We start from the raw sequence: 22,014 nt of genomic DNA, 5'->3' as shown, positions 1-22,014 counted from the left end.
CAGAGGGAATGTGTTCCAAGCATAGAACTGGAATGAGGCTGCAGACGAGGATTTGAGACGCAACGTGAGAGACAGACCTAATGGTCTCTCTCTCTATGATTCATGGGCCTTGTGAACATCAACCTTTTATAACAGCAATGTTCTCACTAGTGAACTGGGGATGGTAACAACGTCAGCCTCACTTCCCAAAGAGGCTAGCTCTGAAGAGGACGTGAAACAACGTCTGAAAACCTTCTGAGAATTAAGCACACTGAACTGATGGGGAGGCGATTCATTAAGGGAATCCTCTGTGCTATTCCAACCAGCATGTATTTCTCACAATAACACAGTGATGTACACGCTGCTGTTATCTCCCTTACATAGATAAGGAAACTGAAACTCAAAGAGGATACTTTGCTTGCCCAAGGTCACCCAGCTAGTGAAAGGCAGAGACAGAACTCAAACCAGACCTGTCTGCCTAAGCACTTCCCTCACCCTCTCTATGAGTGAGGTGAGGTGTCCCACCATGGGACAGGCTGGGACCTGAAACCTGGGACTCTTTGTTGCAGTGCTTGCAACTGGACAAATGCCTCCTCCAGCAACAGAATACAAAGAAACTATAAGGGACTAAAAATAGCTGGGTGTTTGAGCAGTTGGGGCAAATTATGAACAGTAAGATACAAAAAGACCAAAAAGCCCAACTTCCACTTCTGAAGAGCCTGGAGCAGAAGCAGGGGACTGAGCATGCCCTCCATGCACACATCACTACCAAAGGGGTGGGCAAACCACCTAAGTAAGCCACTTCTCCAGCCCAACCCCTGGCCTGGCCCCTACCTTCACCCCATATAGGGAAACAGCTAAACTGTTACTTGTTCTCACTCACCCCCAACCCCCAAAATGCAGGAGACATAGGTTTGATTTCTGGGTCTGGAAGATCCCCTGGAGGAGGAAATGGCAACCCTCTCCAGTATTCTTGCCTGGAAAATTCCATGGACAGAGGGGCCTGGCAGACTACAGCTGTGGGATCACAGAGTCAGAGATGACTGAGCAACTAAACAACAGATTATTGGAGTGCCTGCAGCTTGCTGAGCACCCTTGAATTTCTTGTCTGTCCTCTAATCAATTTTTATTGATTAAGGAGGCCAAGAACCCCAGTCGGTAACAGTGGGGAAGTAGGGGAGACAGTTAAAGGGTAGGGGTGAGGCAGTAAATGAGTGAACAGAAGGACAGAAACATCTAGAAAGGAGCATTGGCACCAGAACAGCAAGTCCTTGAATGTCTGCAGTGTTAGGGCCTCTTTCTGGATGCAATAAAGGTTTCAGAGCAGATTCTGCTGAGACCTCATCTGTGATTCAGAAAGATAGATTGGGCAGTAAGTACTGGCTGAGAGGTAAAGATTGCCACCTGGTAGATAACCCAGTCACCTGATTAGTCACAGTGCTCACAGGTAGCTTTGCAAAAACAGGACCCTTAGCCCTCACTTGCTGTCTTTAGATAAAAACAAAACCAAAACACTGGCACATAGCCTGGAAACTTGATCTAAGTTGATGTGTGTCCCAGCACATGTCAGTGGTACCGAATTTATTGAATAACTAGAAACATATAGTACCTTAGCACTGGGCATTAGCAAGTGGCTGAGGAAAGATGGGAGATCTCTGTTAATGGGTAAAAAAAAAAAAAAAAACACAAGAATTAAAAAGAAACACCTCCTCAAGAGGGAGGGGATATATGTATATATAACAGCTGTTTCATGTTGTACAGCAGAAGTCAACACAATATTGTAAAGCAATTATACTTCAATTAAAAATAAAATAAAAGAAATACTTCATCTCAGGAGATTTCTTTTCAAATGATGTCAAGATTGTTATTCATCCATTTATATCTATACTGAAATAAAAAAGGGTTAATTGTCTTTCTGATATCTTGTTGCAGTTTTTCTTAATGGATCATGTTTGAGCCTAATAAATAAATCAACCACTACAAAGGGCCCTGATGAGAATTTTAAAGGAATGTGCTTTCGCTGTGCTTTGCAACAGAAGATGGAGCATGTTTCTTAGAAGGCATTTTTTTTATTCCTCTGAAATAAGAAAAACAATAAGAAAACTCAAGAAATGGCTTTTGCCATACTATTTTTAGAAATCAAAACCAGAAAGTTACCTAAATGTCCATTAACCAAGGATGGATAACTACATGGTGGAATACTCACAGAACGGAACATTGTAATGAAAATGAATGATCTAGGACAACATTTAACAATATGGACGAATCTCCTCAATGTAATGTTGAATAGAAGAAGCTGGGCAAAAATTGTACCTACTATAAGATTCCATTTATATAAAGTACAAATGCAGGTACAACGAATCCATGATGTTACAAGTCAGGATAGTGGTGACCTGGGAGGGTAGCCAGTGACAAGACAGGAGCATGGGGGGGACCCCCTGGGATGATGGTATCTTCTGTTTCTTGATCTGGGTGTTGTACATGGAAGTGTTCAGTTCATTAAAATCCACTGATTGCATATTTATGATAGGTGTACTTCTGAGTATGTATATTATACTTCAGTAAAATTTTTAAGTTAACAAAAAAAGAAATCGTTTTTGTTCACATGACTTCCCATCAGCTGTTTGTTCCCCTGAGTGTCTGGGAAGGACAGTGTTGCTTTCTAAAGCAGTGACTAAAATGTCAGAAATGTAACCATTCAGTGGACTGTGGACACTGGAGAAGCTGGCCACCCTGGTGGAGTCCAGAGGCAGTGCGAGGTGACAGAAAGAGCCAGAAACATGAAGCGGAAGCCCAAGATCCCAGCCCTGCCTCCACTGTTAGCTGGGGTGACTTAGGAAGTCACCAGAATCTCTGGTCCCTTTTGCTCATCTCTAAAGTGAAGGCCCTGGAGTCTAATTTCCCCAAGGCCTTTGCAGCTGTAACATGCTGTGGTCTTCCCCTGAATGAGGACACAGGGTTCAAGGTGAGGGCAGCCTGCCCCTTGGCCTGAAATACAGACAGGCTCCTGTTAACCACAGTCAGGCACTGAGCTCACCTGTCCCTGAAGCAGTTTAGGTTGGAGCCCAGCAATTCCACTCACCACCTGAAGCACAAGAGAATTCCTCTCTTCAGGTTGTTCTGAATGCTAAGTGACCCATTCATGAATGGTGCCTAAGAGCCAAGTGTGCCCTCCGTAAAAACATTAGCTCCCAGATGTCTCAGACCTCCCAGATGTCTGAGCCCTTACTCAACAACCCCATGAAATGGGTACTACTGCTTTCCTCATTTTAAAGATGAGGGATTGGGAGGCTGAGAGAGGTTCAAAAGTTGCCTGAAGTCATCTGGTTCTCCAGTGGCAGAGCTTAGACCCAAACCCAGGCAGCTTGAGCCCAATCCCAATCTTTCTGCCTCTGAATTCTTTACCTCTATGGGAGCTACCGGTGCATTTTGTCAGCTCCTGTGGACCACAGGGCTCAGCTAGGTATAGCAAAGCACTTCACCACTGATGTTTTTCTACCCAGGAGTTCCAATAGCTGTGGAGTGAAAATTAGCAGGATCATCCCAGTTTCCCTTACCCATGTTTCCCAAACAAGGTCACAAATACCTACTGGGACCTACTCTTCATTCTTTGCTACTTTCCACCTACCTGTTCTCTTTCTCAGTAACATAAGATGAGGATGAATAACCAACAAGCTCACATATGTGGCATCTTAAAAAAGTTGAAAAAACAAGCTCACAGATATAGAGAACAGATTGCTGGTTGACAGAGGTGGTGGTGGGGAGTGGGGGGCACAAAATGCGTAGACGGAGTCAAAGGTACAAGCTTGTTATAAGATAAATAAGTCCTAGAGATGCAATGTATGTCATGGTGATTATAATTCATAATACTGTATCCCATATTTGAAAGTTGCTAAGAGAGTATATCTTAAAATTTCTCATCAGGAGAAAATAAAAATTTACTATATATGATGATGGACGTTAAGCATGCACTGCTATTAATCTGTTAATATTTATACTGTGGTGATCACTTCACAATATTTACAAAGATCGAATCATTATATTATACACCTGAAACTAATGTTATATGCCAACTATATCTCAATAAAAAACAATAAAAACAGAATGTGCTTTGAAAAGGTAAAGTGCTACGATGGTAAACTCCATTTTAAAAATTCACTAAATTATATACATATATATATAAACTGAACCTTAAAAAAAGGACAAATTAAAAGATTATGAGTTTTCATCATAGATTCTCTTTCCAAAAAGAGTCACCACCACACTTTTTAGAAATTCCCCTATTACAGTTAACTTTTTTTAAAACTCATTCATTTAGAAATGTTTAGGAGCTCATGTGTTGCTGTTGTTCTTTTCTGCTTTTCCCTCCGTATTCATTCTGGATATCACTTTATAAAACAGATGTGAGATTCTCAGAACTGAAGGTGTCTTCTGTATTACTTGTTTTTCTTCGTAATATTTACCTCTAAGCCCTACTTCCAGTTCCTCAAACCAACTAAAGATAAAGGGCTGCATAATCTTTGTTCGGGCTTCCCTGGTAACTCAGACTATAAAGAAGCCACCTGCAATGCAGGAAACTCGGGTTTGATCCCTGAGTTGGGAAGATCTCCTGGCTACCCACTCCAATGTTCTTGCCTGGAGAATTCCATGGACAGAGGAGCCTGGTGGGCTATAATCCATGGAGTTACCAAGAGTCGAACATAATTGATCGACTAACACTTTTGCTTTCACTCTTTGTTGAAATTCTCCATCAGTTTGGGGATTGACCCTTCTTGAATCTCTCTGAAGAAAAACCTGTGTTCAAGAAGTTGGAGAGGGGAGATGCAGTGTACCATGTTAGTGTCTGGTGAGAAAGGCACTTTTGAAATCCCAGTGCTGACCTTCGCCCTGGGTCTGTGACCTTGAGCTCATGGTAGGAGGGATGCTAGTGATGTGCCTTCTTTCTGTCTCCCCAGAATCCCCACTTTGGACCTGGAGGTGGAGATTCAAGTGAACCAACAGACAGACCCATCACAGGAGCATATTTCTGGCCAAAATAAGTGAAGCAATGAGGGTCAATGAGCAAGTTCACCTGGGGCATGACCTTGGATAGATTCCACCTACTCTCTTCCAACCTTTATCAAAATGATACTCAATTCAAACAGGCTGCGCTTTATGTTCCCAGTATCCATGGGCAGGCAAAATGCAGCAGTAGCAAGCCAGGGATCTGGGAGGCCCTGGAGCAGGCAGCATAAGCGTGAGCCTAAGCAGAGCAAGGATAAATCATTAGCAACTCTGTCACCCGGGAATCGATGCCACCATTAGGCAAGAGACCAAGGTCATAGTCTCTACATGTAACCCGCCAACTTTCTAACACACCTATGAAAAGGCAAACAGAAATGAAGAGTTCAGCACAGTCCGTATGTAACACTGAAAAGGATTTCAACTCGACCCCAACCAAGTCAACCCTACCTCTGATATTCAGAGCTTCGGACTTTTTCTCCTTTTTCATCGTCTCTTCTGGCTCATTCTGGGTGTTCAGGGAATCACCTGCATTCAAAGAAGAAACCTCGTGTTGTGTATAAGTTCTACAAGCAAAAAGAACCAATGGACTCAAAATACAGTTTTGTTAGTTTCAAATCCTACTACCTTCCCAGATTCTCGCCTCTCCAAACACGCAGCCCAGGGGAGCAATTTTGGCCTTGAAATGAGCCTTGTGACTGGCCGCTGGATTTCATTCACACTCCCATGCGAGTTAAAGTAAAAAAAAAAAAAAAGGCATGGGAACCCACCCTCATCCCCCTCAAAGCTTTAACTCGCAAGGGGACTGAAGGATGCATAAAGGGGGAGGAGGGCAAACAAGGTGCAGATAGCCTACAATGGAGGGGGAGGGGTGCTATCTGTTGCCCAATAATAATAACTGATCTCCAAGGAAATCAATACTCCTATACAAGGGGGAGGGGGAGAGAGGGGCCCAAGGATCCAGTAGGAAAAAAAGAAACTGTAGGAATATGTTCAGTCAGAGTCAGAGACCTAAAGCCGGCCTGCAGTGGAAATCGATTACTTCTAAGCAGGCAGGTATATGAGGACGAAGAGGAAGGGAAAGGGACCGCGTGGGAGAAGGGAAAGGGACCGCGTGGGAGAAGGGAAGGGCAGCGCGCGCCAGAGGATGCAACCGAAAGGCACCTGCTACGTTTGAGAACACGGTGGCCCCCTTCTCATCCTTCCTGTCCACCGAGGCCGCGCGGAGGGTGACGGCCGAGTCGCGGCCGGGGGCGGGCAGAGCGCCGGAGTGCCAGCCACACTCTGTGCCTTGGGGATCCCCGAAAGCGCCGCGGGTGCCGCCCCCGGCCGCGGGCTGCGGATGCTGCTGCTGCTCCTGGCGGCGGTGGCGGCGGCCGCCGCAGCAGGCGAACCAGGCGGCGCAGTCCTGGAAGATGAGCAGCCCCACCACGTTGACCGCCAGCCCCAGGGCACCCACGATGAGCACCAGCTCGGGGTCATCGATGCGCTCGGGTCGGGCCAGGCGCAGCATGGCCTCCACGAAGATGGTGAAGCAGAGAGCGGTGAGGAAGACGGCGTTGCTGAGCGCGCCCACCACCTCGGCGCGGGCGTAGCCGTAGGTGGCGCCCAGCCCCCCGCGGGGTCGCCGGGCGATGTAGCCGGCGCTCAGCCCCACGCACAGCGAGATCAGGTCCGAGAGCATGTTGAAGGAGTCGGACAGAAGCGCGATGGAATTGCCCAGGTAGCCCGACACCAGCTCCGCCACGAAGAAGGCGACGGTGAGAACGAGCATGAACAGCAGGCGGCACGTCTTGCCGGAGTAGCGGCCCATCCCGGCCCGGCCGGACGCCCCGCGCCGCCGCCGCCGCCGCCGCCGCCACAGGTGGGGCGCGGCGTCCTGGACTCCGCGGTGCCCCGGTCCCCGCCTCCCGGGCCGCCCTGCCCGCCGGCGCCCGGGGCTTCTTATAAGGCGGAGGCGGAGGCCGGCGGCCCCAGTTCTCGCATGTCCAGAGTCTAAGGGAGGGGCCGGGCGGGACCTTCCGCCGCCTCCCCGGCCCCTGCCCCTCCCTCGCGGCTCGGCCTCACTTGGCACGTGGCCACCGGCCAGTGTCTGTGCTCCTGGGAACGGAAGTGGGCAGAGAGGGGAGCTACCTAAAGAGGGGGCGTGCCTGCACGGCCCTCGTCACAGACACCCCCTAAGCAGCGGTGGGGTTCACCCGACGACCCGCTTCTGCAGTCCCTCGGATCGCCCGGGGCCGTGACTGTTGACTCAGGGATAAGGACCTTGACTGCTGCGGGGTGTGTTCGCAGTGGTGAACGTGAACACCTTCGCGTACGTGCCCAGACACGGATTTATTCCTCACTAACCCGGGAGCACCGACCTGTCCCCCACTTCCCTTCCCATGCTTCCTGCCTTGCATTTCTGAAGTTTGAGCTGACTCAGAGCTCCCACTCCACTACCACCGTGGTAGAGCGATTTTATTCTTCTCTTCTTGTTCACAGCCTTCTTAAAGGGCACGTTGTCGCTTCTGTTACCCCTTCATGGCCCAGCATCGTCCCTGTCACCCTTGAGGATCTTGGCTCACAAGGCGGCCTTCCAGAGATGTGCCGCAGGCAGCCCTGGGGGAGAGGGCAGATTGGACTTCTGTGCGTCCCGCCCTCCCACCCAGCGCTTAGAAAGGCAGTTTCTTTGTCCTCGGTGCAGGTCCCTGGGCCACCAAAGAAGCCAAGGTCGGCCCCCCTCTGGGTACTTGTCTCCTCTGTTGGACAGAGTATCTCCTCACCCCGGTGGGTCTCTCCCAACATGACCGGATACTCAAGAGTTCAGTGACTGACCCACATGAAGACTTATTCCAAATAGAGTCTTTCTGTTGACAACAGGCTCTAGTCCAAGTGAACATAACCCAGAAGAGGGCTGTCTCCTGGACTCCGGGAGAAACCAAGAATGGGTGTCCTGGAAAAAGGGCGTTTGCTCCTGGTCAGTTCAGGGGGTGGGGTAGGGGAACCCTTGCAGTTTTCCATTATTGGTTTGTTTCAGTGTTATACCTTTGTCTCATTCTGAAAAAGATCTGAGGGTGAAGTCTGATGATCGCTCTTCTCCCTCCCCCATTCCCCACCTCCTGAACTTTAACCACTGATAAACACACACACACACACATCTGGTTTTGGCTTGGAAATGAATAAAAATGTCTCACTCCAAAAAAGCCACAGAATCCATTCATGGAACATTCTAATCCTAGTTCCATCCATTGCCTTAGCCTTGTAAATCATGATCTTGTCTTTCAATGGTCCCTGAGGGTCCTTAAAAAGCATGCAAAAACCTCCTGAATCTGAGCATTCCACCTAATATCAGGTGAGCCTCGAAATTCTAAATTCGGGGAGACTATTATGCATTCCTTTCCCACCTCCAGGAAAATATCACTACATTGAGAGCTGAGGAAATTGATCTTTCGAAGTCTTCTCTAAAAATTAATATTAAAATGATCAAGAACTTAAAAGCAGTAAGGAGATACAGGCCAATGAAAGTTTTGAAGCTGAGTGGCCTCACACAAGCTCTTTAATTGTCCGGGCCAGTTTTAACTACTGTAAAGAGGGAAAAATAACAGTGTATTCTCATAGGGTTATGAGGATTGAGTGGGTTAATAGGTATTAAGTGACTATAACAGTGCTATTGTAAGAGGTTATAATAGCAAGCAGTCAATAAATGTTAGCTGCTGATTTTTAAAAAAAAAAAAGCAGACAAGAAGAATAAGAAGGTGTGGAGTGAGGAAGAAGAAACTGGGCAAGAGGAGGGAAGAGTGAAGTGATCCGGAGGGCCACACTCAGTTCAGTTTAGTTTGGTTGCTCAGTCCTCTCCGACTCTTTGTGACCCCATGGACTGCAGTACACCAGGCTTCCCTGTCCATCACCAACACCCAGAGCTTGCTCAAATGCATGTCCATCAAGTCGGTGATGCCATCCAACCATCTTATCCTATGTCATCCCCTTCTCCTCCTGCCTTCAATCTTGCCCAGATCATGGTCATTTCCAATGAGTCAGTTTTTCGAATCAGGTGGCCAAAGTATTGGAATTTCAGCTTCAGCATCAGTCCTTCCAATGAATGCGCAGGACTGATTTCCTTTAAGATTGACTGGTTTGATCTGCTTGCTGTCCAAGGGACTCTCAAAAATCTTGTCCAACACCACAATTCAAAAGCATTAATTCTTCAGCGCTCAGCTTTCTTTATAGTCCAACTCTCACACCCATACATGACAACTGGAAAATGATAGCTTTGACTAGACCGACCTTTGTCAACAAAGTAATGTCTCTGCTTTTTAATATGCTGTCTAGGTGTGTCATACCTTTTCTTCCAAGCAAGCAAGTTTTTCTTCTAAGTCTTTTAATTTCATGGCTGCTGTCACCATTTGCAGTGATTTTGGAGCCCCCGAAAATAAAGTCTGTCACTGTTTCCATTGTTTCCCCATATTTGCCATGAAGCGATGGGACCTGATACCACAATCTTAGTTTTTTGAATGTTGAGTTTTAAGTCAACTTTTTCACTCTCCTCTTTCACTTTCATCAGGAGGCTTTTAAGTTCTTCTTTGCTTTCTGCCATAAGGGTGGTGTCATCTGCACATCTGAGGTTATTGATATTTCTCCCAGCAATCTTGATTCCAGCTTGAGCTTCCTCCAGACCAGCATTTCTCATGATGTACTCTGCATATAAGTTAAATAAGCAGGGTGACAATATACAGCCTTGATGTACTCCTTTTCCAATTTGGAACCAGTCTGTTGTTCCATGTCTGGTTCTAACTATTGCTTCTTGACCTGCGTACAGATTTCTCAGGAGGCAGGTAAGGTGGTCTGGTATTCCCATCTCTTTCAGAATTTTCCAGTTTGTTGTGAGCCACACATTCAAAGGCTTTGGCATAGTCAATAAAGCAGAAGGAGATCTTTTTCTGGAACTCTCTTGCTTTTTAAATGATCCAGTGGATGTTGGCAATTTGATTTCTGGTTCCTCTGCCTTTCCTAAATCCAGCTTGAACATCTGGAAGTTCACGGTTCACGTATTGTTGAAGCCTGGCTTGGAGAATTTTGAGCATATTCTCATATGAGAATATGCTGCTGCTGCTAAGTCGCGTCAGTCGTGTCCGACTCTGTGCGACCCCAAAGACGGCAGCCCACCACGATCCTCCATCCCTGGGATTCTCCAGGCAAGAATACTGGAGTAGGTTGCCATTTCCTCCTCTAGTGCATGCAAGTGAAAAGTGAAAGTGAAGTCGCTCAGTCTTGTCCAACTCTTCGCAACCCTATGGGCTGCAGCCTACCAGGCTCCTCCGTCCATGGGGTTTCCCAGGCAAGAGTACTGGAGTGGGGTGCCATTGCCTTCTCCAATGAGAATATGAGCATATGAGAATTGAGAGTATATTTGCGTAGGTATTAGTGATACAGCACATGTAACAGAATTACTAACTGAACCATACTCTAATGCGAGAAGAATGATGCCCAAGTAGTGCAGACTACGAGACATGTAATCTGTGAGAGCAAGCCAAGCAGTCACCACAGAAGAAAGAGGGCTTTTGGAATTAACTTGACAGTGCTAACACAGACCCCTATGACTGCACTTCTCTGTCATTCACAGCTGCAAGAAAAACCTTAGAGCAGCAGGACTATCTCACTTGTGCCTGTTGCCCAGTCATTCCCCTAACCAAAGGCAGATAAGAATTATGTCATTGCCCCAGAGGGCAGTCAATGGAACCTGAAAGCCAGCGACTGAGTAAGCATAGGCGGGAGCTGTAGTGCCCTGCCCAGGGCCTAGTTCCTGACTTGAAGAAAGGCTCAAGACTAAGGGTATCAACCAAAAGCACTTAGGAAAACGTTTTGACTAAATATTCATAACTACATGTATATATGTATGTATTTGTATATACATACGTATAGTTGTGTGTACATATATATAGTTGTGTTGTTGTTTAGTCGCTAAGTCATGTACAACTCCTTGCGACCCCATGGACTGCAGCACTTCAGGCTTCCCTGCCCTTCACTAACTCCTGGAGTTTGCTCAAACTCACTTCCATTGAGTCAGTGATGCTGTTCAACCATTTCATAGTTGTGTGCATGTATACCTATATAAGAGGCTTCCCAGGTGAAGCTAGTGGTAAAGAACCCGCCTGCCAATGCAGGAGATGCCAGAGATGTAGGTTCAATCCCTGAGTCAGGAAGATCCCCTGGAGGAGGGCATAGCAATTCACTCCAGTATTCTTGCCTGGAGAATTCCACGGACAAAGGAGCTTGACAGGCTACAGTCCATGGGTCACAAAGAGTCAGATATGACTGAAGAGACTTAGCATGCATGCACGCATACATATATATAGTTTGTGTCTGTGTATATATACGAACACATCTATATGTATATAGATTATATATAATCTAAGTTAATTGCCAAAAATTTAGACTATATCTTACAGCTATTATAAATTACAAGGTTTCAATAGTTTTGTTCATTGAGCTGTGATTCTCTGCCCAAACCTGTCCTGAGCACTTTATAGTCATTATCTCACTTCATCCTCATAACTGCCCCATAAAGTAAGTACAGGCAGACTTCAGAGATACTGCAGATTTAGTTCCAGACCATCTCAATAAAGTGAATATCACATAAAGTGAATCACAGGAGCTTTGGGTTTCCCAGTGCATTTAAAAGTTATGTTTAAACTGTACTGTGGTCTGTAAAGTTTGCAATAGCATTATGTCTAAAAAAAAATGTACATGCCTTGATTAAAAATACTTTATTGCTTAAAAAATTATAATCATTACCTGAGCCTTTACTGAGTCATGGTAGTAACGTAAAGATCATTCATCACAGATCACCAAAACAAATACAGTAGTTATGAAAAAATTTGAAACACCTTGAGAATTTCCATAATGTGATACAAAGACACAAAGTGAACAAATGCCCTTGGAAAAATGGCACCAATAGACTTCCTTCAATGCAGGGTTTGCCACAAACCTTTGATTTGTAAAATACACACTATCTGTCTTCCAAGAGCAATTAATCGAAGCACAATAAAACAAGGAATATTTTATGCAAATACATGTCTGCATTTACTTTGTAAGTCAGGAACCTAAAGCCCTAAAGATTTTAAGATTTTTGTAACATCTTATGGTAAAACACAATAATTAATTAGCCAACCCAATAAATTGCCTAAGATTGCACAATCTGTAAATGATAGAATAGAAATACTGTCGAGGCATCAAACTCTTCAGTGTACTTTCTTTGCACCCACATTATACTAAAATTTGATCATTTTTAACACTTCTTTTGTTCTAAACAAGTGAAAGAACTTTTTTTAAAGTTCATCATCTACTGGTACAGACCTTGATGTGCTACAATTCATAAAGTCTGATTATGACACCCTAAATTCTTTTACATTGGTCTTTAGCTCAGAAACTAAAAAAAGTATTTTTTTTAGAAATTGAAAAACCAGCTGTTATTGTTTTCATTTTTCAGTTCTCCTTGACAAGAGATGATGTTTCCTTCAGAGAAAAGAGCAGACATCTTGTCCAAGGCACCAAATTCTTACTCAAAAGAAGAGGTGGCTCTTTTTCTGCACAGCACCTGTCTTCAGACTGCAAATACATCATCAAAGGATGCTTTCTCATGATCAGCCCAGCTCCAAACATGCTGAGCATATTATAAACATGATAACGTTTCAAAAGGAAATTGCTTCTCCAGGTAGCTGAGGAATCTGTACAAATCAGTTCTTCATTGATGAATTTATATAATTTATTTATTTATTATTATTTATTTATTTATTATTTATATAATTTATATATTTGTAACACTTCATAACTCAAAGGTATTTTTTTTACCCAAAAGTATGTATTTCTCTTCTGTTAAGATTTTTTAGAATACATTAAAACTTAAAAGATGCTTTAATTGAGGTGACTTTTTTAAATGATAAAGGCATGAGACAAAAAAAGATAAAAATTAGGTAGTGGTCCACACCACTTTGGGCTGTTGATAGGGAGAAATACTGTCAACATTTGTGTTATAGCCCATGAGAAGGAGGCAGCTCTGATACGAATTTAGAGCTGTGCTATTAGCCTGTCATGGAGAAGGAAATGGCAACCCACTCCAGTATTCTTGCCTGGAGAATGGACAGAGGTGTCCGGCGGGCTTCAGTCCATGGGTTGTAGTTGGAAACGACTACACAATTGGACACGCAAAAAGTTGGACATGACTCAGTGACTTAACACACACAAACACAGACTGGCTCAAGAGTGAGCCAGCAAGGATTTTGACCTTGGCAAATCAAAGCTGCTTATCACCTACAGAAGAATGATTGTTATTATAGATGCAGGGATATGCTAATGGGCCTTCACAAGCATGAGTTTATAAGACTGTTTTTACTTATGCTTCAGTCTTATTGTGCAAAGAAAGTGGGAGAGAGAGTAGTTTGCTCTCAGAAACTGCAGGGAAATTGCAAGAGGAAGAGAGAGCTTTTTTCAGGCTAGACAGATGCAAAGAAGAAAAGGAGATGCACATCTATCTAAATATGCTTAGAGGGGATTAGATTAGATCAGAATGGGAACCAAAGATATCTTTCAGAGACAGGAAGGCAAGACACCAGATGGCTGACTGGCATCGGGGAATGCACTTCACCAGCCCCAGAGGGAACCAGAGGCAGGAAGCTATTCAAAATCATCCTTAGAACGAACTTATGGTTACCAAGGCTGAGGAGGGGGATAGCTTGGGCGTTTGGGTTAGCAGATGCAAACTATTTCACATGAGAAGGACAAACGACAAGGTCCTGCTGTGTAGCAAAGGGAACTATATCTGATATTCTGTGACAAGCCATCGTGGAAAAGAATATGAAAAAAGAATGTATGTATATGTATAACTAATCACTTTGCTATACAGTAGAAATTAACACAATATTGTAAAGCAACTATACTTCAATAAAATACATTTTTTAAAAATTAAAAAATAGAAGTCTAGTTTAAAAAAAAAAAAGTCATCCTCTTAAAGCTTCTATACCATCTGAAATAAAAGCAACTGGGGAATCCAGCAATTATCCTATGTCTGTCCCATTGTCGTGTGCTGGGGATGTGGAGGGCAAGCCCTTTCTTTGCTTCTTTAGTTCATAGATCTTCAGATGGAGGAGAGGATATCTAAAAAGCCCCTGAGGAGCCTCACTTGCCCTCGCCTTGAGTAAGAGCCTGAACGTGAAGCGGATACCCCATGGGATAAGACAGCAAGGCTCTGGGGAGCAGCGAGTGATTTTGCATATAGAACTGATATGAACTGTAGTTGGAGGGCAGACTATGCAGAGCCTTTTTTCCAAAGATGGCCACAACATTATCTCCCATTCAACATGTTTTCTCACAGGCAGACCTTGACGCTCCTTCCATTCAGAAACAGGTCTGAGGGCTTGACACTCCTTCCATCTTCTCACTTGCTTGTATCCCATACAATCTGAGTGTGGGCCAGAAAAGGCATTGAGGCATCTACCTTGTTTGATGGGACACTCATGTCTTAAACCTGAGCCACCACAGACGATGTCTTGAGGCGATGCTCTGTGAGGAAACCAAGCCACACAGCGAGGGCATGCGTCAGTGATCCAGTAAGCAGTCCTTTCAGCCCAGGAGCCAGACATACGGTGATGCAGTCTCCGGCCATCACCTCGCTACACTTAGCCTTTGAATCTTCCCAGCTGAGGCCTCAGACAAGCTATTCCCACTGTGTGCTTTCCTGCCCAGAGAATCCTGAGTATAGTATCATCAGATGATTGTTGTTTTATGCCACTATTTGTGATGGTTTGTTACACAGTTAAGTAGGACAAGGAACCACCATGTAAAGATTGGCAGAGCCATCCAAAATTTCTATACAATTTGGAGCTATTTGAGAGGAGAAACTAGGAAGATTAGCATAGAATATTTAACGTATTATTGGGCTTCCCTGGTGGCTCAGATGGTTAAGAATCTGCCTACAATGCAGGAGACCCAGGTTCGATCCCTGGGTTGGGAAGATCCCTGAGAGAAGGGAATGGCTACTGACTCCAGTATTCTTGCCTGGAGAACTCCATGGCCAGAGGAGCCTGGCGGGCTACAGTCCATGGGGTCTATTATTAGACGTGGTTCAAAGCAAAACGGTTATCATGGATGTGGGGGTTTCCCTGCATCCTGCAGGACTGGTCAGGAACAGACAGAACTAGGACACCTAGGACAGGAAAAAGGAGGATGAGACACAATGAAGGGGATCAAGGCAAGAACACAATAGTGTGAGTCCTTGCCCAACTTAGACTTTGGGCTTATTTGGAAAATGCTTTTCAAGTGAGATGGTCCAACTCAGAGAGGTGAGAGTTGAAGAGATTTGTTTGGAAAACAGCTGTTTTTGGCAGGCCCCTAAACACTGACTTCATTTCTCTCACTGTGATAAGTGAAAAAAAACTATGTTGGAAAAATAAATGCCTGACCCAGAAAACAAGGACCAAATAAAAGGGGGAAAGTCCAGCAAAAACACCAGCCTTATGTGGAGTAGAAATAAAAGGAGCAACTTTAAAGAACTTGATTAAACCATGAAACCATGAACAACTCAACTGAGCCTTCTGAGAGAAGAGCAGGAAGAGAGCAAGGAAAACCCTGGAAGCCCCTCCCACACTTCAGAACAGAAGACTGGGCCGGAAGGTCAGTCAGGGGCTGTGGGAAGGCAGTCGCTGGAGGGTCGGAAAGCAGGAGCAGGGGCAACAGGACAAGCTTCCAACATTCAGACAGCTTCAGCTAAGAAATCTACTGAGAACGACCCTCAGGCCGAAGCCAACATGGGATCGAGGGAGAAGCTTCCTTAGGAAGCAAGTCACAGGCCTTAGCAGCTCTGGAGACGGAGGTGGTGGCAGCAACCCCTGAGACACAGGACTGAGAGTGCAGACAGGGCGGTAATAGGAGCTTGAGATGGAAATGGAATCCAGGGGGTTGCTTGCTTGCATTCTCCATTCCTTCCTTCCCCTTCTTTCTCCCTCCCTCCCTCCCTCTCTCCCTCTCTCTCTCTCTCTCTCTCTCTCTCTCTCACACACACACACACACACACTGACTGGGAAGAAAAATAAAACCTGGAGCCTCAGAAGTCTTTGCCTACTCTTCAAGTAGGTAGGAATATTTGAAACATTGCTTCCTGGAAAAGAATGCAATGTGTTTTCCACATACAAAATTCTTGGTATCATAGTTAACCTCCTGTTGTGAGGTCTGCTGGCAGAGCCAAGTCCGCTGGCACATGCTGACCCACCTCTAAGAGAAGCAGAAACCAAGACGACTCCCTCTGTCAGTCACCCTTTCTCCTCACACTGTTGAGTCTCTGCTATGATCCTTATAAGTGGTAATGAGGGCATGGCTTATGTTAAGTGCTGAGTTCTGGGAATTGAAATTTACCTATATTAACTGCTCTAGCTCTGGGTTAATACTATGTGCTTCCGTCAAGCTTTTTGAACTCTTTAAAAAGTGTGGCAGGACATTATTGACTTCGAGGTCAAACAATGAAGTGAAAGCCCAAATCCAGAAAGGTGGGTTGAAGCCAGAACCTGACTTAAGGATGTCTGCCCAACAAAGACAAAGGATCTCGCCTTGGATTTTAACAACTGTGTGAGAGACAAAACTGATCCAGGCACAGTGAGATCAGAGATCCCCTCATAAAGCTCAATGTCAAAACAAGCAATAAAATAAACACACAAAAACTCACTGCCTCGAAAGAGACAGCATGAAAACTTGCATGTTTCCCACTTGGTTTGGGGTAGAGAGAAAAATTTTCCCTGTGGAAAGTTGGAACTATCCTCCTCTGGCCTTCATGTGGGAATGCAGTCTAAATTCTCACTATAATCATCATCCTCAAGCAAAGAATTTTTTAATTGCTCACCAGCTGCTAATGGCTTCAGGGACCCAATGAAAAGAAAAGTAAATCTTCTGTGGAAAAATGTATTTACAATCTTCCTCAAAAAATTCCCTCAAAGAAAGTTCCACTGATCATGAGTTCACAATAAAACATCATGAAACTCACAAAACATGAAGAAGCAAACCGCTTCGAGAGAGGCAGCAAAAATAATAAACAGCAGAATCGAGCATTCAAAAGTTGCAGATGTTAAAAATACAAGATGCAGAAAATAAACTGAAAATATTTAATATATGGGAATAAGAGAAGGTATGGAAGTAAAAATAAAGATCAAGGCACTGTAAATGAAAAATACATTAGTTGAGATTAAAAACCCAATACAAGGCACCGCTACTCCTCCTAGCCAGAGAGTTATCTTGATGCTATCATTTCACATCACTCTGCAGTCTCTAATGAGCAATTCTTAACATTTGTGAGGCCTCAGTATTCATTTAACTAATATACTTACTGAACTAATATACTTACTGTTCTAATCCATTTTAGTCATTAAGGAGATGGGTCTCAAAATTACCAAACACTGGACCCAAGGATTATACCCAAAGGAAAAAGTGGTTATTTTAGGAGATGCAGGCCTTATGAATACCAACATCAATACTCTCCTGATAACGGTCTATCTAGCCGGTCAAGGAAAGCCCCCAGTGAAGGGCATGTAAAGTTGGAGAGTACTGGGGGGGAAGATGATTCCTCTGGTCTTATGTTTCCTTGAGGAGACCACCATATTGGCTCTGACTGACCCCTTCATTCCCTCTCCATGCGAGAAGTCACTCCTAGGGTGAGAAGGTCTCCTTTTATTGGTGGGTTTAATGAAAGTCACTCAGTCGTGTCCAGCTGTTTGCGACCCCATGAACTATACAGTCCATGGAATACTCCAGGTCAGAATACTGGAGAGGGTAGCCTTTCCCTTCTCCAGGGGATCTTCCCAACCCAGGGATCGAACTCAGGTCTCCCACATTGCAGGCGGATTCTTTACCAGCTGAGCCACCAGGGAAGCCTTGGTGGGTTTAGTGGAAGGAATAGAAGCCTGGCTCAGCCCCTTCCAGGTTTTATCCTTTGAACTATCTGCCCCTTGGAGTGTCCATCCTCTCTGCTCCTGGGCCCACATCTGTGCCTCCCATTGTTGAGCTGGGCCCTGAAGAAGATGATGGGTATGTTTACTGCTGAGATAATTATTAGGAAGCTATTGGGACATCAAAGGTCCACCTTTCAATTCAAGCCTTTATCAAAAACAGAGCTACAAATTTTATTGCCATCTGACTACCTTTGCTCCCTTAGCTCTCAGTTAGTTCTAGGCTCATGAGTGGACATTATTTATTGGCCTCATAAAGTCCCAACAATGTCATTAATCAACTGGTCAGGAGCTGTAGAGCTGGTTGCCGGCTCCCCTCTTTTCTCTCCTGCAAAATCTCAAGGTGGTTTCTTCAGGGTAAGAATTAGACAGAAAACAAGTGGTCTGTCCAGATAGTTCCTCCTTCAACCGGACTTCTTGGCTGCTCTTCTGTCTAAGGAGTCAACCACTAGTTCTCATTGGCCTGAGTCAAGGACTATCATTTTCTTTCCATTGTCTATTGGGCTGATACATTTTTAGCGTTGTCACAGCAGACAAAGAACAAGAGCCCAGATATATTTCATCAAAAATTACTTCATTCAAAATTCTCTGGAGACAACTCAGATGTAGACAATAAATATCAGGACAGACTGTGGAAGACATTCTTTTAAGAAAAAGGAGTCTCTAGATACCACTGGCTCTTATAAAAAAATGATGACAAGACTAGTATTTGTCATAATCATCAGAGGCAGTTATACACAATGGAATTTATATAAATCACAGTGACTACTGTCTCCACAAAAGAGCAAGAAGAAGGCAAAAAGTAATAAATATATTCTTCATGTCCTGTAAGCATCTGACCAAAAGAAAAAAAATAATAAGTTTACTTTTACTCCACTTTGTTGGAAAAGTAAACTGAAAATGTTGAAAAGGCAAATCATCCTGAGTTATAGATACATATATACATATATACATGTAGATGGGCTTCCCAGGTGGTGCTAGTGATAAAAAACCTGCCTGCCAATTCAGGAGATGTAAGAGACGCTGGTTCGATCCCTGGGTTGGGAAGATTCCCTGGAGAAAGGCATGGCAACCCACTCCAGTATTCTCACCTGGAGAATCCCATGGACAAAGGAGCCTAGTGAGCTACAGTCCATAGGGTTTCAGAGTCAGACACAACTGATCACATGGCACATGGCACGGCCAGAAATGGTGATGGATCTATATGGATCATAAGCATGAATAACAGCAACCCATTGTGGGTGTTGGCCAGGATGAGTTTGGCCGCCAGTCTATGGATGTGGAGCAGGCAAGGACTTGTCCACAGAGGGACGAACTAAAACACGACCTTTATTCTTGTCTCTGCAGCCCTTGGACAATCACTGTCAACCACTGCCACCAAGCGCCATGTCGAGGAATTTACACACAGAATATACTCTCTTCACAATGTCCTGACGAGATAGATAATTACCCACTTTACAGATGAAGAAACTGAGGTTTAGTAACTTGAAGTAACTTTCTGGAGATCATTCAGCTACTGGAATTAGGATTCTACCTATGGAGTATTGATTTACACTTTTGTTTTGGCACCAAGCCCTAATCACTGGACCACCAGGGAATTCCCTGATTCGTACTTTTTGTTTTGTTTTGTTTTTTGTTTTTTTCGTACTTTTTGACATGCCATTTTGTGATTATTTCCAAATAATCTTTCACTGTTCGTTAATTTTTTTTCTTTCTTTGGTCAAGCAGAGTAGGTTTATAATTAAAGCCCTAGATTTAGCCTTGTAGTTCTTTGTCCACCACCATTCACTCGCTACATGGTTGTGGTCCTGACTCGCAGTTTTTGTTTCCTTATCTGGAAAAAACAAACACCAAGTATTCCTTCTTGCTAATTATTTCACAAAACATATAATTCTCCAAACATATGTGATACACTGCTGGGGTTATCCTCCCACACTTTCAGAGCGCCTGACGACTCACAGGTGTCAAGAAAGACTTTGGTTTTCATTAAGATTTACCTCAGGAGTCAGTCAGAGTGGCCTCTGCATATTGAAAGAATATGGCTGAGAACAAGGAACGGGTCTCTTTATCTTGTGTTTGTTTTTTTTCTCTTCAGTTGAATTTGATTTCACGAACGTGAAACAGCATACAGTTTTCAGTCTTCCTTTAATCTTTCTTACTCATTCCCTGTAACTGACCCAGAACCCCGTCCCTGGGCAGCAAGAGAAGTGAGAGGCTAAGCAAGCTGGCCTGAATGTACAGAAAGAGACCTAAGGTAATCTGTGAAGCATCTGCTCTAGGGGAGATGCTGTGATCTGTGACAGGTGTGTGTACACTGAGTGCTCCTGCAGAAGTGAATTGTTCAAAACACCTGGAAAACAATTATGTCAGATATAGACAAATGGCAAAGTAACAGCTTCTAGGAATTAAACATCATGCTTCCTAAAATCATTTAATAACTATTGTAAATGCCCGATCATTCCAATCCTGCCTCCAAAGTAGAAAGAGAACCCAGGGAACCAATACCTGGAAAATCTTCTTTCCCTTTCCAGTTTGAAAAGCCACCTTCCCTTGTGCAGTTTCTGATCTCTGACTTATTCCGTGGTACTTACTGCTGGGAGGGAGGCAGCCGATTCCTCCCTGCCCCTCCTAAACCCTCAGAGCCCTGCCTACTTTGCTTGTCTCTGGATAAAATGTACCCTTAAAGGAAAACAAACCCTATTGGCTTTCAGTGTCTACAGGACTCTCTCTGTAAAATGTTTCCATTAGGCTGTAGCACTCATACTTAATGAGAAGCTTGGGAAAGCAGCCAATCAGCAGCCTGTTAAAAGCCTCCCTGGCAACGAACTTTGCTGATTACTAGGCTGTCACTGCCCCTAGCAGGTTGTTTGGGGAAATATACTGCCAGAAAGATGATGAGAGAGAGGGGCGAAGAGAGGAAGAGACAGGGCAACAATGCAGTTTGGAAATCAAAACAAAATTTAAGAAAATAAATTCACAGGGAAGGCATTTGGTTAAAAAATGTTTAGTGATAAATAGATATTTCAGACCTAAATGTGTCATTCATAAATTGTGTAAATGGCAAGCCCATCCTAGACAGAGCTGCACAAAATTACTTTTGGTTTAAAATAAAAGCCAGTGTAAAGCAAGTGTTAGTCGTACCCAACTCTTTGCAACCCCATGGACTGTAGCCTGCCAGGCTCCTCTGTCCATGGAATTCTCTAGGCAAGAATACTGGAGTGGGTAGACACTCCCTTCTCCAGGGAATCGTCCCAACCCAGGGATCTAACCCTCGTCTCTGCATTGCCGGCAGATTCTTTACCCTCTGAGGCACCAATGTAAGGCAAAGTATTGTTCAAACACAAGTCAAGGCAAAGAGAGTTCTGTCTGTTAAATTTTAAAGAAAACTCAAACATGAAAAACAATCGAAAAGAAAATGCAAACATGAAAGATAAGGGGAAAGTCAAGGAAAATCTAATAAAGTAAACAAGAAATAGGAAAAACTGCAAACAAAGCAAATTTCATTCCTAAGTCTAGAGAAAGAAAGTAGTGGGTACCCTGTACTTCCTAGGATCTGAACTGACTTGTTTTCACTCCTCTTCCCTTTCTTCAAACACATTTATAACTCTCTTCCTTCTAATAATCTCACATATATAGCCATCCAAATTTGAACCTTAAATCTGTTTGTTTTTTTCTTTTGTGCTTGCAAGTTTTACTTTTTTCCTTTTCCTTCTTCTTTAGCTGAAAATATCTGTTCCACTATCTTTTTTTCCTGTTGGGGATGGTCTCCCACTGGCTAGATACTGGTATAAGGCTTCCACAATCCCAGTCTCGGCTTAGTCTTCCAGACATTCTTTACTCCCGGGTGATTTTTAAAATTTCTGACTCCCTCTGCCTGTCCAATTCTTCAATGTATCTTACTCCATGAATACCAGAGAGGTTTTCAAGTCTTAACAGTACATACATTCTGTTTTGTTCACATTTAGAATAAATTAGTGGTCTTTTTACCTTTCTATGATCTCAGACATAAAATATAACTGATATCAATTCCAACACCAGATAGATAAAACAAAATAAGTAAAAGATCCAC

The 22,014-nt window shown here is 44.0% G+C and overlaps 1 protein-coding gene across 5 annotated transcripts in view; it reads right to left on the bottom strand.

Moving 5' to 3' along the window:
* The window catches only part of SLC30A10 (solute carrier family 30 member 10), a 36,688-nt gene that overhangs the window by 10,985 nt on the left and 3,689 nt on the right, over positions 1-22,014 (bottom strand). Inside the window, exons 1-3 of one of the 5 annotated variants that reach the window (XM_081491970.1) lie at positions 8,079-8,430; positions 6,145-7,933; positions 5,431-5,508 (exon numbers count right to left, since the gene is read on the bottom strand). In XM_081491970.1, the coding sequence (XP_081348096.1) occupies positions 5,431-5,508; positions 6,145-6,793 (727 nt within the window). In that variant the 5' untranslated portion in view covers positions 6,794-7,933; positions 8,079-8,430. Of the gene's footprint in view, positions 1-5,430; positions 5,547-5,607; positions 5,793-6,144; positions 8,431-22,014 lie in introns of those variants that run through there. The other 4 variants (XM_081491971.1, XM_081491974.1, XM_081491973.1 and 1 more) reach the window with 4 other exon arrangements.

The sequence above is a fragment of the Giraffa tippelskirchi genome, chromosome 5 (genome assembly GCF_054371585.1).
Source record: "Giraffa tippelskirchi isolate mGirTip1 chromosome 5, T2T-mGirTip1v1.2.pri, whole genome shotgun sequence".
NCBI lineage: Eukaryota > Metazoa > Chordata > Mammalia > Artiodactyla > Giraffidae > Giraffa > Giraffa tippelskirchi.
This window is presented reverse-complemented; position numbering and strand designations above follow the sequence as displayed.